Source organism: Oncorhynchus tshawytscha, linkage group LG26, assembly GCF_018296145.1.
Source record: "Oncorhynchus tshawytscha isolate Ot180627B linkage group LG26, Otsh_v2.0, whole genome shotgun sequence".
Taxonomy (NCBI): Eukaryota; Metazoa; Chordata; class Actinopteri; order Salmoniformes; family Salmonidae; genus Oncorhynchus; species Oncorhynchus tshawytscha.
Window position 1 is genome coordinate 40,754,980 of NC_056454.1, and position 18,505 is coordinate 40,773,484.

At 44.8% G+C, this 18,505-nt stretch overlaps 1 protein-coding gene across 3 annotated transcripts in view; it reads left to right on the forward strand.

Moving 5' to 3' along the window:
* LOC112225640 (NEDD8-conjugating enzyme UBE2F) overlaps positions 1-17,339 on the forward strand; it is a 95,389-nt gene extending 78,050 nt beyond the window's left edge. For all 3 annotated transcript variants that reach the window (XM_042306650.1, XM_042306652.1, XM_042306651.1), the window contains one exon: positions 15,823-17,339. In XM_042306650.1, coding sequence (XP_042162584.1) covers positions 15,823-15,873 — 51 coding nt within the window. In that variant the 3' untranslated portion in view covers positions 15,874-17,339. The remainder of the gene's footprint in view (positions 1-15,822) is intronic.
* Positions 17,340-18,505: the final 1,166 nt, after the last annotated feature.

Below are 18,505 nucleotides of genomic sequence, written 5' to 3' on the forward strand. Positions count from 1 at the left end.
CCTGTGTGTTAATGCAATATAATCCTACTCCGATGCGTTCTGGAAAATCTATTGCGTAGCTTGTTTTGTTTCGGTATGTTGCATTCAAAGTGGATAATATTGTGTGGATTCGATCACAATTACCACAGTAAAGGAAAACATTGATAGTGTTAACTAACAGGGAAAACTCTAGAAAGTTGAGTGAAGTTCAATATCATGCTTCTCTCTGTGGGCTGATAGAGTATTTGTTCTGCGCGACAGTCTCGGGGTGCGCGTGCAGCTTAGAGGGAACATTGTACACGCTTCCTCACACTACCACAGCTCTGTAGTAGTTGTCCCAGCTGCCTCTCCCACCCCCTGCCGAGTGTGATGTCCACGGTCTGTGGTTCTCGACGTGAGGAGTGTCCAATCTCTGGGTCTCCCCTGACTCTGTAGCTGTGGCATGCGGACTGAACACCAAGTCACTGTGCAGGAGGGAACTGGGGAACCACAACTCACACGTACGCCACATAGCACGTCTGACTCACGAATGCTAAATGACCATGTAACGACCATACTGATGCATCAGTTACCCTGCTTACTGACTCCCCTGTGGTGTCTCTTCACAGGCAGCTGGGACTCAAACTCTCTCGCTCTCTCTTGCGCTCTTTCTCTGTCTCTTTCACTCTCTCTCTTTCCTTTCTCCCCTCATCTCTCTCCCTCTACCTCCCTCTTTCAGAGTGGACAGGACACCTCCATGGGGGTCATACAGTAGTTCTGTGTGACAGATGGAACATACCAAAACGGAATAGACTGCTATTTTACCGTTGACCTTAAAACTATAGCACCGAAAGAAACCGATGATTAACCAGGCGAGATGTCTGTCTTGACCTTCATACTGTATGTTTTTTAACAAACACAGAATAATATTGGACCTATATGTTGACATGTCAATGTGGTATACACCTAGCTATAGCAATGCCACAGAAAACGGTTGATTTTATACTAACAGCAGCATTTCCAGTGATAGGTCACTCTAGCATGGTCAGCCATTCTGCACCATTAATGAGCCCCGGTCCGATGGCTTAGGCAAGCCTTTACACAAGGTTCTTCTGAGGAACCATGAGGAACCCTGTGGTCTTCTGACTGCATCCTAATGCAAGTCTATGGATCTCCATCCAGCACAGGACCAGTTTGTCTCACTGTGGATTAATAGCCAATTAGCCAACTGTTTGTTTGCATGTCCGATCTGGTTCTTCATGGTTCTGCATTACATTGTTCTGCATTGTATGGTTCTACATGGTTCTACACAGTGGTATTTTGCGCCATGTATGTCTGTTTCATGAAGTGAAAATCTGTATGGTGCAGAAGTAGCTATTTTCGTTCTATCAATCATTCTGTGAAATCACTATCTGACCTGTGTGATGTCATACTGTCTGTCTAGTGTTTAACTTGGTGGCTGTAGGCCACCTTCAACCCTGACCAGATCTGACCTGAATCGATCCTATCTACCAGCTGAGCCATTGGCCTCCAGAATGTTTTCTCACTAGCCCTGCTGTGGCGGTTGAGGGGATTAACAGTGATAAAAGTGAGAGATGAGTGCTGTGAGGTCTCCTTTCTCACCACAGCTCTATCTCTCTATCGGCCACCCCCTCCTTTTCATCATCCCATCCACCTCTCCATCCATCCCTCCATTCCTTCCACTGCCTATCATGACAGCCTCTACTGAGATGGTGTTCAGGTGATGTGATTACCGTTACATAACCAGGCTGCTGCTCCTGTCTGCAGCAATAGTGGTGTGCAGCATGCCTGGGCCTCTGAGTTGATAGGGCGTACCAGACACGGTAGTGCCTGGGCCTCTGAGTTGATAGGGTGTACCAGACACAGTAGTGTTCCACTACCCAGGAAGCCCTGTTGCAACACTGATATGATATATGTTGCTTCCTGCCTGTGGTGTACACAGTGGCGTCAGGAGAGAAGAGCAGTTTACAGCAGAATCATATTAATGCTGGGCTGTCTGGTCCCATCTGGACAGTACACATCCAGTTTGGGCTATCAGACTATTTAGGCTGTAGGGGGAGTGAGTGTTTGAGGGTCTCTCACTGCAGATGGTTCAAACTGTCCCAAAATAGAGAGGAGTATAGAACATCTCTGGATGACGTGCTCCTCACTAAGTAAAAAGGTCAAGTCACCTATTATCTCTGCCTGGTTAGGGAGGAGAGAAGAGGAGCCATGCAAGCCTGTGTCCTGCCGTTACCTTGTTTGGTGTAAGAAATTATGTCACAGGGTCACTGAATGCCATTGATTGGTCATTTTTGTGTCTGAAAACTTCTATATGGCCAAACCAAATAATGTCATCTCTCCCATCTGAGTCTAATAAACAAACGTGCATTATCAATGACAGCTCACTCAATCATAGCCAGGGAGTCTGAACACTGACATTGATGAGATCTGACAGGAAATTCTGCTTGTCTCTTTCCCTGTATTCTCTACCAGGGGAGGGACAGTATGTCATTTTTACTTATTCCCTGAGGAAAATGGTTTACAAGTCTGCATGATTATGTTGAGTCACTTCAGTTTTACTTTTGAAGTCGTTTGAGGACATTGCATTGTACTCTCAATGGACAGTTTATTAGGTACAATCTAGTACTGGGTCGGACCCCCCCCCCTTTGCCTCCAGAACAGCCTGAAATCTTTGTGGCATGGAAATTGTTATCAAATGACCTAACGTGTGCCAAGAAAACATTCCCCATACCAGTACACCACCTCCACCAGCCTGTACCGTTGACACCAGGCAGGTTGGCTCCATGGCCTCTTACGCCAAATCCTGACTGCCATCAGCTTGATTCATCGAACCAGGCAATGTTTTTCCACGCCTCAATTGTCCAGTGCTGCTTCTTCTTGTTTTTAGCTGATAGGAGTGGAACCCGGTGTGGTCATCTGCTGCAATAGCCTACTGTGACAAGGACCGACGACTTGTGCGTTCTGAGATGCCGTTCTGCACACCACTGTTGTACTGCGCCGTTATTTGTCTGTTTGTGGCCCGCCTGTTAGCTTGCACAATTATTGCCATTCTCCTTCAACCTCTCATCAACAAGCAGGACTTCCGATGACTGGATGTTTTTTGTCTGCCGCACCATTCTCTGTAAACCCTAGACACTGTCGTGCATGAAAAGCCCAGGAGGTCAGCCGTTTCTGATGTACTATCATACAGAACCACGTTAAAAAGTCACTTAGGTCACTTGTGTTGCCCATTCTTACATTTAATCTAACTGAATGCCTCAATGCCTGATGTGACTCACAGCTGATTTATGCTTGATCCGGTAATGTTGTCCGGAGGCGCAGCATGGAGGATGTGATGCAATTGTGGAGCCTCCAGAGTCTTGCAGAGGCCAAATCGAGCCCTTTACTGCCATGCGCCTCCCAATTTTTGTAGCAATGCGGAGGGCTCTATGTAGCTCCGCACTGACATGATTGGTTGACGGTAGGTGGGGGCAGGAGGTCCTGTATAAACACACACTCACTTTCTTGACAACTTCCTTCACAACAGCTCTGCGAAGCGCAAGAAGTATGAATTCCCTGACTTTTACAGAGGCCATTTCACAGTGAATCCTGTACGAACACTGCAGACATCGGATTGACATTTTAGTGAATGGAGTGGTGTACCTAATAAACTGTCTGCTGAGTGTACATCTGAGCTGTTCTGAATGTCATCATTCATCTCCATTATGATGATGATGATGATGATGATGATGATGATTAGTCGTAGTAAAGCCTAATAGTATAACACTTTGTAACACTGCATATGGAGGTGAATCAAAAGGCAATTAGCCAGGGAAGAAAGGCATGGCCCAATCAGCTTAGCCAAAGCTCCACAATCCACCAGACACCCCTCACATTTATAATGGGTCATATTAATAATCATAATTACATGGGGCTATTTAATACTCTGTGCTGCACTTGGCTCACTGAGTTACTGCCAAAATATTTAGCGGGCTGCAATGTTATGCAAGAGGGGGAGCGGGGGGTTGGAGGGGGCAGGGGTAGGACGGGGGTGCAGCACAGGAATCCCCGGGGGTCTCAGCTTGGAGAGCTCAGTGTGTTCCGAGGTTCCAGTTCTGTTAGTTTGTCTGTTCTGTCTGCTTAGCTGTGCTGAGGGCTCTTTAACTTAATGCTGTTTGCTTTGCTCTGCTGCTCTAGTTGGACTAGAAAGCTGTAGCACGTTCCACCCAAGGAGAAGTACATCCATTTGCATTCATTAATTTACCTCTAGAAGAGGTGTTTTGAACACTGGTGTACCTGCCTGCTGGCAGGATGAGCTAATTGGGTAGGATTGGTGACATGGTTCAGTTCACTAAGGAATGACCACGTAACAGACAGACGTCATAATCTCTCAGTAAAACGGTCCCTTCCGTTTCGCCCTGAGGTCAGGTCCCCAGTCATTGTTTGAGGTATTACCGTTTAAAGGGGAATTTATATGGCTTTCACTAAGGACTGATGAGATGCCGTAGATTATGACTCAAATAGCTGGTTTCCAACCAGCCGCCTGACAGTGATTTTCGTCCACAGTTTAGAGTGGATTTACAGGGAGTAGAGCCTTCAGGAAGTATTCCTACCCCTTGACTTATTCCACATGTTGTTGTGTTACAGTCTGAATTCAAAATTGATTACAAAAAAATAATTCTCTCACCCATATGCACACACTACCCAATAATGACGAAGTGGAAACATGTTTTTTTAGAAATGTTTGTTCATTTATTAAAAATTAAATGCAGAAATATCGAATTTCCATAAGTATTCACAGCCCAACTTTGTAGAAGCACCTTTGGCAGCAATTCCAGCTGTGAGTCTTTTTGGGTAAGTCTCTAAGAGCTTTTCACATCTGGATTGTACAACATTTGCCCATGATTATTTTCAAAATTCTTCAAGCTCTGTCAAATTGGTTGTTGTTGTTGATCATTGCTAGACAACCATTTTAAGGTATTGCCATAGATTTGTAAGTAGGGTTGCAAAGAGTCTGAAACTTTCCAGTAAATTTACGTCATTTTTAAGCCCGGAAATTTTGCTTAAATAATTCAAAAAAGGTAGTTCATAACAGTGAACCTTTTTTGTGGGATACACAAGGCAATTCTAGGTCTCGTGGCGTATTTTGGTTAAACTATCCCCAATTCAATGGAATGCAACCCTCTGCATGCACAGTGCATTCTTCCATCACATGTACAGCTGATCTCTAAAGATCTTGCACACTAATGAGATGCTATTGATCCCACACTACTACACTGAGCCAAGGACTACATGCTTTCTGGTAAGTTTTGATTACAACACTGGGTGGGGTGAATATATTTTATGACATAATTTCTTGTTAACTAGTAAATAGTAGCCTACAGCAAAGTGTGTTTTAAATCATTTCTAACTTAGCAATTTCTGCTAGTTAATTTTTTGCTACCATGTGGGTTTTAGCTGGCTTGAGCCTGCTAACTGAGGAGTGTTAATTCACCTGTTCCATACATGTTTCATTATAAAACATTTAGATTAAACAACTCCTTTGTAAGATAACTGCTTAACTATTTATCTGTACATGGAATTGTATTTGGGTTTTTTTAAACATTTTTTTTCTTCTATTCTTTACAGGAAAATGCCACGGGCACTATCTGATCTGTGGAGACGTTTCACTGCAGCTAATGTAGAAGGAAACGCTGTGTACATTTGCAAATACTGTGCCAAATCATATGTGAAGAATGCAACAAAGCTGCAGAATCATCTGGCCAAGTGCATAAAGTTCCCTCCTCGCTCACAACAAGCAACCTCTGACAAAAGTCCCTCTACTTCTATTTGAGGTGAAAATGATGAATCAGACACATTATCGATAGCAACAGCTCATGGTCCAGCCCTCCAACCAGACAGCCCTCCAAGCAGACATGCCTGATCTACTCATTTGCTGGATGCAGAGTTCAACAGAGTTCAACAGCTCATGGTCCTCCTGGAATCAGATGTTTTTTTGACTCCGTGGAGGAAAGTAGTCAGAAATGCTGATGAATGTCTTGCTTGAGCTGTGTATGCAACTGGTTCACCTCTGATGCTTGTAGGCAATGCGTAAAGGAAGAGATGTCTGAATGTTCTTCGCCCAGCATACACCCCTCCAACCAGACATGCTTTATCTACTAATATGCTGGATGTAGAGTTCAACAGAGCTCAAGTGAAGGTCAAGCAAATCATAGAGAAAGCAGACTGTATTGCAATCATCTCTGATGGGTGGTTGAATGTTCGTGGGCAAGGAATAATTAACTACATCATCTCCACCCCTCAACCAGTATTCTACAAGAGCACAGACACAAGGGACAACAAACACACCAGTCTCTACATTGTAGATGAGCTGAAGGCTGTAGCATTGCACGGATTGAGGGAGACAATGCCAACCTGTCTGATGTTCAGTCTCTGCTTGTAGATGTAAGAGAAGAAATCCATACTGCCCTGCCTACTTCATTGTTGCTCCAAGCAGAGGAATCTGCAGTTCTGAAATACATCAAAAAGCGTGAAGCCTTCTTTCTAAAGCCCAATACACGCTGCAGCGTACATGTTGGACCCCAAGTATGCTGGCAAGAGCATCCTGTCTGATGCAGATATCAACAAGGCCTATGGTGCCATCACTACCGTGTCTCGCTACCTTGGCCTGGATGAGGGCAAGGTTCTTGGCAGTCTGGCGAAGTACACTTCCAAGCAAGGGCTTTGGGATGGAGATGCAATATTACAGTCGTGCCAACATATCTCATCCGACACCTGGTTGAAGGGACTTTGTGGATCTGAGGCTCTTTCCCCTGTTGCCTTCATCATCATCCTCCAAATCCCACCATCACCAGCCACCTCAGAGCGCAACTGGTCCTTGTTTGGGAACACACACACCAAAGTACGCAACAGGCTGACCAATACAAGGGTTGAAAAATTGGTGGCCATCTGGGCAAATTTGAGGCTTTTTGAGCCTGACAACGAGCCATCCTCAACAGGGTTGGAAAGTGACAGTGAAGATGAGGCCTCAGAATCTGATGTTCAAGAGGTGGATATTCAGAGGTCCAGGGAGAAGATATGGAAGCCTGAGAGGAAGACAAGCAAAGCTTTAGTTTCTAGACTATCATTTTACAGATGTATGTTGAAAACGTTTTTTGGGAGATGTGATGGATCATTGGGGATCATTCAATATTCCATTTTTGTTCAGTGAAATCATCCCATGTAAAGAGTCAACTCATTTAATTAAAGTTCAATTCATAACTAAATTGTTTTTTTATTTATATTGGAAGGATTTAATCATTTGCAAGTATGTCTACTTATGATAAAATGTTTGTTTCTGTCTCCATATGATATGGTAAATATATCCAATGCAAAAAACATCTACATTTAAATTGTGTTAATATTAATTTGCATATATTCCCGTTAATTCCCACTGAAAGTTTCCACCTTTGAATATTCCCCAAAATGTGCAACCCTAGATTTAAGTCAAAACTGTAACTCGAGCCACTTAGAAGCATTCACTTAGTAAGCTAAGGGTGTAGATTTGGCCTTGTGTTTTAGGTTATTGTCCTGCTGAAAGGTGAATTAATCTCCCAGTGTCTGGTGGAAAGCAGGCTGAACCAGGTTATCCTCTAGGATTTTGCCTGTGCTTAGCTCCATTCCATTTCTTCATTTATTCTGAAAATTCCCCAGTCCTTAACCATTACAACCATACCCATAACATGATTTAGCCACCACTATGTTGGAAAATATGGAGAGTGGTACTCAGTAATGTGTTGTATTAGATTTGCCCTAAACATAACACTTGTTATGGCGCCGACAGAGATGGTCGCCTCGCTTCAGGTCCAATTTTTTATTTTTTAATGTATTATTTAATGTATTATTTCTTACATTGTTAGCCCAGGAAATATCAAGTGTTATTACATACAGCCGGAAAGAACTATTGGATATAAAAGTGATGACAACTTACCAACATTACGACCAGGGATACGTCTTTCCCGTTCGGGCCTCCACCTTGGACATGGGATCTTATCCCAGAGGCCAACCCAAAACAATGAGGTCGCCGTAGGAGAGGCAGATGGAGCGGCCTACTGGTCAGACTCAGACGGCGAGCACACCATCCACCACTCCCGAGCATATTACTCGCCGATGTCCAATCTCTAGATAACAAGGTGGACGAAATTAGGGCACAAGTTGCCTTCCAGAGAGACATCAGGGATTGTAACATTCTCTGTTTCACAGAAAAAATGGCTCACTTGGGATATGTTGTCAGAGTCGGTACAGCCATACGGTTTCTTCATGCATCGCGCCGACAGATACAAACATCTCTCTGGTAAGAAGAAGGGCGGGGGTGCAATCACAATAACATACAGGAACTTAAGTCCTTTTGTTCAGCTGACCTAGAATTTCTTACAATCAAATGCAACCGCATTATCTTCCAAGAGAATTCTCTTCGATTATAGTCACAGCTGGGATATGTTCTGGATAGCCTCAGACAACAACATTGATCTATACGCTGACTCAATGAGCGAGTTTATTAGCAAGTGCATCGGTGATTTCGTACCCACTGTGACTATTAAAACATTTCCTAACCAGAAACCGTGGATTGATGGCAGCATTCGTGCAAAACTGAAAGTGCAAAACACCGCTTTTAATCATGGCAAGGCGACTGGAAACATGACCGAATACACACAGTGCAGCTATTCCCTCCGCAAGGCAAGCAAACAAGCAAAGCGTCAGTATGGAGACAAAGTAGAGTTGCAATTCAACGGCTCAAACACGAGACGTATGTTGCAGAGTCTACAGTCAATCACGGATTACAAAAAGAAAACCAGCCCCGTCGTGGACATCAAAGTCTTGCTCCTAGACAAATTAAACAACTCCTTTGCTCGCTTCGAGGACAATACAGTGCCACTGACACAGCCCGCTACCAAAGCCTGTGGGATCGCCTTCTCCATGGCCAATGTGAGTAAAACATGTAAATGTGTTAACCCTCGCAAGGCTGCCGGCCTAGACGGCATCCCGAGCCGCGTCCTCAGAGTATGCGCAGACCAGCTGGCTGGTGTGTTTACGCACATATTCAGTCAATCCCTAGCCCAGTGTGTTGTCCCCACATGCCTCAAGATGGTCACCATTGTTCCAGTTCCCAAGAAAGCTAAGGTAACTGAACTGACTATCGCCCCCGTTGCACTCACTTCTGTCATCATTAAGTGCTTTGAGAGACTAGTCAAGGAGCATATCACCTCCACCCTACCTGCTGATACCCTAGACCCACTCCAATTTGCTTACCGCACCAATAGGTCCACTGAAGATGCAATCACCATCACACTGCCCTATCCCACCTGGACAAGAGGAATACCTATGTTTGAATGCTGTTCATTGACTACAGTTCAACATTTAATACCATAGTACCCTCCAAACCTGTCATTAAGCTTGAGACCCTGGGTCTCGACCCCGCCCTGTGCATATGGGTCCTGGACTTTCTGACAGGCTGTACCCAGGTGGTGAAGGGCGGAAACAACATCTCCACCCCGCTGATCCTCAACACTGGGGTCCCACAAGGGTGCGTTCTTAGCCCTCTCCTGTACTCCCTGTTCACCCATGACTACGTGGCCATGCACGCTTCCAACTGAATCATCAAGATTGCAGACGACACTACAGTGGTAGGCTTGATTACCAACAATGACAAGACGGCCTACAGGGAGGAGGTGAAGGCCCTCGGAGTGTGGTGTCAGGAAAACAACCTCTCACTCAACAAAACAAAGGAAATGATCGTGGACTTCAGGAAACAGCAGATGCAGCACTCCCCCCCATACATCGACAGGATAGTAGTGGAGAAGGTGGAAAGTTTTAAGTTCCTCTGCGTTCACATCACGGACAAACTGAAATGGTCCACCCACACAGACAGCATCGTGAAGAAGGCGCAACAGCGCCTCTTCAACCTCAGGAGGCTGACGAAATTTGGCTTGTCACCTAAAACAATCACAAACTTTTACAGATGCACAATCGAGAGCATCCTGTCGGGCTGTATCACCGCCTGGTACGGCAACTGCACTGCCCTCAACCGCAAGACTCTCCAGAGGGTAGTGGGGTCTGCACAAAGCATCACCGGGTGCAAACTACCTGCCCTCCAGTACATCTTCAGCACCCGATGTCACAGGAAGGCCAAAAAGATCATCAAGGACTACAACCACCCGAGCCACTGCCTGTTCACCCCGCTATCATCCAGAAGGCGAGGTCAGTACAGGTGAATCAAAGCTGGGACCGAGAGACTGAAAAACAGATTCTATCTCAAGGCCATCAGACTGTTAAACAGCCATCACTAACATAGAGAGGATGCTGTCAACATACAGACTCAAATCTCTGACAACTTAAATAAACAGACTTAATAAAGGTATCACTAGTCACTTTAAACAATGCCGCTTTAATAATGTTTACATATCTTACATTACTCATCTGATATGTATATACTGTACTCTATACCATCTACTGCATCTTGCCTATGCTGCACAGCCATCGCTCATCCCTATATTTATATGTACATGTTCTTATTCATCCCTTTACATTTGTGTGTATACGATAGTTGTTGTGAAATTGTTAGATTACTTGTTAGATATTACTGCATTCTCAGAAGTAGAAGCACAAGCATTTCGCTACACTAGCATTAACATCTACTAGCCATGTGTATGTGACAAATAAAATTTGATTTGTATTCAGGACAAAAAGTGAATTGCTTTGTCACATTTTTTTTGCAGTATTACTTTAGTGCCTTGTTACAAACAGTATGTATGTTTTGGAATAGTATTATTCTGTACAGGCTTCCTTTTCACTATGTCAATGAGGTTAGTATTGTGGAGTAACTACAATGCTGTTGATCCATCCTCAGTTCTCTCCTATCACAGCCATTAAACTCTAACTGTTTTAAAGTCACCGTTGGCCTCATGGTGAAATCCCTGAGCAGTTTCCTTGTTCTACGACAGGTACGCGCAATGCCGTCAGGGGTACGCCAAATAAAAATGTGATTCACATAAAAATATTCAAACAGTCGATTTATATTTTCCAATGGGGCTATACATTTGGGTGAAGTTTTTTTCTCACCTGAGTAGCCTCGTTTCACTGCCAAAAATAAATTTTAACCATCTAGTGTTCAGCAAAGTAACAACACAATGTCAAATACAGGTAGTCTTGTCAAATAATTAACATCCAATCACATTAACCGTTACTCTCTCGCAGGAAACCTTCACTCTTGCGCAGACATTTAGAAACTAAACATGACAATTAGAAAAATAAGCCACGGGGGTTTTTTGAGCGATAATTTACACAACTTTTGAGTAGTAACACGTATAAAATCAACAGATACCATTAATAAGAAGGGTCTAGAAGCATCGTATGGTGAGCTCCCGAGTGGCCAGGACAGGCAAGCCCCATACTATTGTGAAGGACTTAATTATTCCTGCTGCCGCCGATATGGCTGGGACAATGCTGGGGGAAAAGGCCCAAAAAAGTTAGACAGTTACTTCATCAAACAACACTGTTTCACGACGCATCAGTGACATGGCAGGAGATGTTTTGAAACAATTCCAGCTTTGCATACAAGCTATGCGTTACAGCTGGATGAGTCAACAGATGTGGCGGGCCTGGCACAGCTCCTGGTATATGTCCGTTTATGTTTATGGGAGGTCAATTAAGGAAGACCTCCTCTTCTGCAATCCAATGGAAGCCAGGACAACATGAGAGGATATTTTTGAAGTACTGGACAACTTGGTGACGTCAAATGGACTTTGGTGGTCGAGGGGCGGCAGGGTAGCCTAGTGGTTAGAGCGTTGGACTAGTAACCGGAAGGTTGCAAGTTCAAACCCCCGAGCTGACAAGGTACAAATCTGTCGTTCTGCCCCTGAACAGGCAGTTAACCCACTGTTCCTAGGCCGTCATTGAAAATAAGAATTTGTTCTTAACTGACTTGCCTGGTTAAATAAAGGTTAAAAAAAAATGTGTTGGTATCTGTACTGATAGTGCAAAAGCCATGACAGGGAGACAGTGGAGTGCTTGCGTGTGCAAGCAGTTGCTCCCGACGCCACTTGGGTACACTACAGCATCCACCGAGAGGCTCTTGCTGCCAAGGGAATACCTGACAGCTTTTCACACTACAGTGGAAATGGTTAACTTTGTTAAAGGGCTAGGCGTCCCGCTAGCGGGACAACTTCCAGTGAAACTGGAGGGCGCGCAATTCAAATAATTGTGAGAGTGCAGTAATATCTAACAAGTAATCTAACAATTTCACAACAACTACCTCATAAAAATGATGTATATTAAACATTTCGGTACATATAAGTAAGAATTTGTTCTTAACTGACTTGCCTGGTTAAATAAAGGTCTTATATCTGCTGAAAGCTTCAATTCTTGTTAATCTAACTGCACTGTCCCATTTACAGTAGCTATTACAGCTAAAACATGCCATGTGATTGTTTGAGGACGGAGCCCCACATCAAAATATTTTTCCACCGGCACAGGTTTCTTAATACCGATTTTAAATATTCACTTTTGGAAAATCTTCCTCTGAATTGTCATCCAAAGGGTCCCAGCTATAACATGTAGTGTCATTTGTATCTTTGTAGTGACTTGGTGTATTGATACACCATCAAAAGTGTAATTAATAACTTCACCATGCTCAACGGGATATTCAATGTCATTTTTAATTTTCGATCTACCAATACGTGCCCTTTGCGAGCATTGGAAATTGTCCCTGGTCTTTGTGGTTGAATCTGTGTCTGAAATGCACTGCTCGACTAGGGGACCTTTCAGATAATTGTATGTGTGGGGTACAGGAATAAGGTAGTCATTCAAAAATCATGTTTAACACTATCATTTTTCTCCTGAACTTATTTAGGCTTACCATAACAAAGAGGTTGTATACTTATTGACTCAAGATATTACAGCTTTTCATTTTTTTATTAATTTGTATTACAAAAAAATCTAAAATCATAATTCCACTTTGACATCATGGGGTATTGTGTGTAGGCAGTGACCAAAAATCTATATTTAAAATCAGTCCGTAACAACAAAATGTGGTTTGAATACTTTCTGTAGGCACTGTATTAGCTTTTTGTGCAATAGCTCCCCTTTGGAGGGGCGGTCTAAGGCCCTACATCGCAGTGCTAGAGGCGTCACTACAGACACCATGGTTCGATTCCAGGCTGTATCACAACTGGCCGTAATTGGGAGTCCCATAGGATAGTTTGGCCGGTGTAGGCCGTCATTGTAAATAGGAATTTGTTCTTAACTAACTTGCTAGTTAAATAAAGGTTACATTTCAAATCAATTTAAAAAAAAAACAATGTTGGACGGAGAGAGAAAGAGATCTGCAGTGCTAATCGACTTTCCATGAGGGTAAAGTAAGCTGTAGAGTAGCAGGCCCAGGCTCTTTATATGCTATGCGAAGAACTAAGTCAGCCACACACATTTGTCCTAAAGTAGTCTCCATTTCAAAGCAGTATGTCTTGGTCTTATCTCCTTAAGTTAAATCACATCGATCAAATGTATTTATAAAGCCCTTTTTACATCAAGTTGTCGTCATGGTTGGCATCTTTGTTGTTCTTGGCTGAGAGTCACCTGACCTTTTCCAGCCCTGGCCAGGCCTCCTCCTGAGCATATTCTCTTAAGAACTGAATCCCATCTTGGGAAACATGCATCTGTGAAACTGAAGCTTATGGGTAAATAATGCATTGATGTCAATAGGAGGTTTCTGTGCAGATTGGAGGAGGGTTTACTGTTGCTGCTCCCTCCACTTCCCTTGGCTCCTGACACCAGGGCTGTGTAGTCTTTTAGCAGGCTCCACCCCCTTCCTACCCCTGTCCAATCGAACCCAAAACCTGGACCACCAGTGAGAAAAGAAGTAGGCTTTTGTTTTATGTGTTTGTTGCTGTGCTGAGCTTTGCTGTGCTGGTGTGGTTTAGTATAGCTGGCCATGGAAAAGGGAAAGGGCAGGGGGCAAGCTGACACAGGAGGGACAAACAGAGTATGTCAACCGCTTTGAGTTACTGCCCGCCGCCATCCACTACATACGTTGCCATGCCAACCTGTCTCCACTTCTCTCTATCTCCCTTTCATCCATCATCAAACTGCCATGCCAACCTGTCTCCACTTCTCTCTCTGCCTTTCATCCATCATCAAACTGCCATGCCAACCTGTCTCCACTTCTCTCTCTCCCTTTCATCCATCATCAAACTGCCATGCCAACCTGTCTCCACTTCTCTCTCACCCTTTCATCCATCATCAAACTGCCATGCCAACCTGTCTCCACTTCTCTCTCTCCCTTTCATCCATCATCAAACTGCCATGCCAACCTGTCTCCACTTCTCTCTCTCCCTTTCATCCATCATCAAACTGCCATGCCAACCTGTCTCCACTTCTCTCTCTCCCTTTCATCCATCATCAAACTGCCATGCCAACCTGTCTCCACTTCTCTCTCTCCCTTTCATCCATCATCAAACTGCCATGCCAACCTGTCTCCACTTCTCTCTCTCCCTTTCATCCATCATCAAACTGCCATGCCAACCTGTCTCCACTTCTCTCTCTCCCTTTCATCCATCATCAAACTGCCATGCCAACCTCTCTCTCCCTTTCATCCATCATCAAACTGCCATGCCAACTTCTCTCTCTCCCTTTCATCCATCATCAAACTGCCATGCCAACCTGTCTCCACTTCTCTCTCTCCCTTTCATCCATCATCAAACTGCCATGCCATCTGTCTCCACTCTCTCTCCCTTTCATCCATCATCAAACTGCCATGCCATCTGTCTCCACTTCTCTCTCTCCCTTTCATCCATCATCAAACTGCCATGCCAACCTGTCTCCACTTCTCTCTCTCCCTTTCATCCATCATCAAACTGCCATGCCAACCTGCCTCCACTTCTCTCTCTCCCTTTCATCCATGCCAACTTGGCTCCACCTTTGCTCTCCATCCATCATCAAGCTGCGCCATGGAACACTGTCCCCAGAGGGGTCATGGGAATTGATTTGACTTCATTTTATTTAAACCCTGCACACACACAGAGTACACGCACTCTCTCTATATCATGCACACACACTCACTGGGACCCAGGCTATAACTCCCCGGCTCTCCATTCAGCTCTCCATTCAGCACTCCATTCAGCTCTCCATTCAGCTCTCCATTCAGCTCTCCATTCAGCTCTCCATTCGTGACCTGTAATGGAGGTACTTCACTGAAGTGTCCAACACCATTCAGACCGATGCGCCAGCTGGGGGAAAAGAGGTGGTCACAGACAGATCAGAGCAAAGGCGGGCCATTCACTGTGTGCCTCAGGACTCCATGTAGACTGGGGTTATTTACAGCCTGGTATTTGTTATGGAGCAACGGGCCAGCAGAGCTGTGTGAAGAATCCCGAGTCCTCCTGGGTTCCATTCAGGCTCTGACATCTTGTTGCTGGAGGCTGTTTACTCGGAGGGAGCCAGAGCTGCTCTTGTGGCCTCCACATCTACCTCCATCTCCACAGTCTAGGTGACTGTATTCCCTAGCCGGCTGAACTGACGCTCTGCGGTCCATTTCTTTCATAGTTCTCTGATGCCAGAGCAGTGGATGTCATGTTTTGCTGTCATGAAGTGTGCGTGGTTTATGGGTAATGTTTTCATCCCACTGTATCACTGGCATCAACTCTCTGATGGTGCTTACTGCATTTTTAAAAATTGAATATCTCCATAAACGTAATACAACTGATGAACACACTGTATATTGGCCTAAGGATTTTCAGAGCAGTTCAATTGGGGGTTAGATGTTTGTAAAAAATGAAACAAGGATATTGATAGAGAAAAGATCACTGATGTTTTTTGTGTGTCTTGCTCTAGGAGGATTTCCGGAATAAGGTTCAGGATTACATCAAGCACTACGCCAGGTGATGACTGCATCAGCTGCGCCAGCTGCCTGCCCCCCTCCCCCGTCTGTGACTGCGCAGCTGAACCCCGTCCCTAATGTCTCATCAACCAACTAACCGCTGCGCACCGCTGACACGCCCCCGACTGCAATAAGACGTCGCTGGAAGAAGGAAAGATTAAACACGTTTTTTTAAAGTTTGAGGAGGGACTTGTTTATTGGACCAGAGTAATCATCCGTCACAACAGGGATTGTCCAATGACTGGGCTTCTCGTTGTGTCTGAGCCAATCAGAGTGGGCGCCGGTGGTAGTGAGGACCCGGGATTTAATCAATCCAGTTATCTGTTATTTATGAATCGGCGAATCAAAGAGAAAGACGATCTGTTAGTTTTTCTCAGTTCTAGTGCCTGCCATGTTTGTGTTGTAAAGAAAATGCACGCGAGCTCACACGCACACGCACACACAATCCCTTCATGCACATTGAGAAACGAACATACTCAACTAGCTGCTCACAACACACAGCACTTGGCTGTGCATGCAAACACACAGCTGGAAAAAGGACATATCTGTTATGTCACTCGTTACTGCCCACCCCCAACTCACCAGACAGCATGTGAATGACAAGTGCCACCAACCCAGTCCCCATTCCAGTCAGTCCCCATTCCAGTCAGTCCCCATTCCAGTCAGTCCCCATATTGTCCATTTCACTCTGGATATGTCTGAAAAGGCACCCTAATGATCCCAATAATCCCAACCCTATAGGCTCTGGTCAAAAGTAGTGAGTGCATTATATAGGGCAGTGTTATTCAACTCTGACCCTACGTGGGCCGAAGCCTGCTGTTTTTCATCCCTCTATCCTGCTGCTTTTCCCTCCACACCTCTTAGGCCCCACCCACCTCAGTGTTCTCCTCTGCCCCCAAGGTAGGGGAATACCAGGGCGCTCTCCCTCTCCTAGGTTGTGTATGAGTCCTCTGATTAGTTGTCTAAAGGGAGGGCCTGTGGTCTCGCTCTCGTCTGACCCTCCCTGTGTGTGTGTGTGTGTGTGTGTGTGTGTGTGTGTGTGTGTGTGTGTGTGTGTGTGTGTGTGTGTGTGTGTGTGTGTGTGTGTGTGTGTGTGTGTGTGTGTGTGTGTGTGTGTGTGTTGCTTTGCCTGGGCTGGCTTTGTGCCTGTATGCACATTGGAACATAACATTCAGTGTCATCACTGTATTAAACATTGTATTTACGTTTCCATGAGGCAAAGTGTATGTGATCAGGAGGTGGTGTATTTTAGTGTGTGTGAGCGCGTGTGCGCGTGCTTTCAAATGAACAAGTTCAGATTTGACTTGTTAGCATGCTCTGGTTCCTAGCCCCACACTCCTTGTTTTACTGGCCCAGCTAGCCTAGTTTCCTGGGAGGCTCAGGAGGGTCTGTCCCTCAGTTCAAATCCTCCTTTGCTTTCAGATTGTATATCGTTTTTAAAGATATATTAAAGAGGATGTAATAAGGAAAATGAACCTGTATTTTATTCTATAGTCAGTGTCCCTGTCATATTCATGGGTTGGGATTGTTGCCATCAATGTTGATTCAACTACAATGTTATTACTGTATTTACAACAATGTGACATTTTAAGTTAATTACTCATCATGGTACACTAGTCCTCAGGTCTCACACAGTACTGGTTAGTGTCCACTAGCTCTGGTTAGTGTCCACTAGCTCTGGTTAGTGTCCACTAGCTCTGGTTAGTGTCCACTAGCTCTGGTTAGTGTCCACTAGCTCTGGTTGTTGTTACTTCCGGCGCCGACAGAGATGGCCGCCTAGCTTCGCGTTCCTAGGAAACTATGCGGTTTTTTGTTTTTTTACGTGTTATTTCTTACACTAGTACCCCAGGTCATCTTAGGTTTCATTACATACAGCCGAGAAGAACTACTGAATATAAGATCAGCGTCAACTCACCATCAGTACGACCAAGAATATGTTTTTCGCGATGCGGATCCTGTGTTCTGCCTTACAACCAGTGTAACCGAGTGGATCACATGCAGCGACCAAAAAAAAAAACGACTCAGAAAAAGAGGGAAACGAAGCGGTCTTCTGGTCAGACTCCGGAGACGGGCACATCGTGCACCACTCCCTAGCATTCTTCTTGCCAATGTCCAGTCTCTTGACAACAAGGTTGATGAAATCCGAGCAAGGGTAGCATTCCAGAGGGACATCAGAGACTGTAACGTTCTCTGCTTCACGGAAACATGGCTAACTGGAGAGACGCTATCCGAAGCGGTGCAGCCAGCGGGTTTCTCCACGCATCGCGCCGACAGAAACAAACATCTTTCTGGTAAGAAGACGGGCGGGGGCGTATGCCTTATGGCCAACGTGACATGGTGTGATGAAAGAAACATACAGGAACTCAAATCCTTCTGTTCACCTGATTTAGAATTCCTCACAATCAAATGTAGACCGCATTATCTACCAAGAGAATTCTCTTCGATTATAATCACAGCCGTATATATCCCCCCAAGCAGACACATCGATGGCTCTGAACGAACTTTATTTAACTCTCAGCAAACTGGAAACGATTTATCCGGAGGCTGCATTCATTGTAGCTGGGGATTTTAACAAGGCTAATCTGAAAACAAGACTCCCTAAATTTTATCAGCATATCGATTGCGCAACCAGGGGTG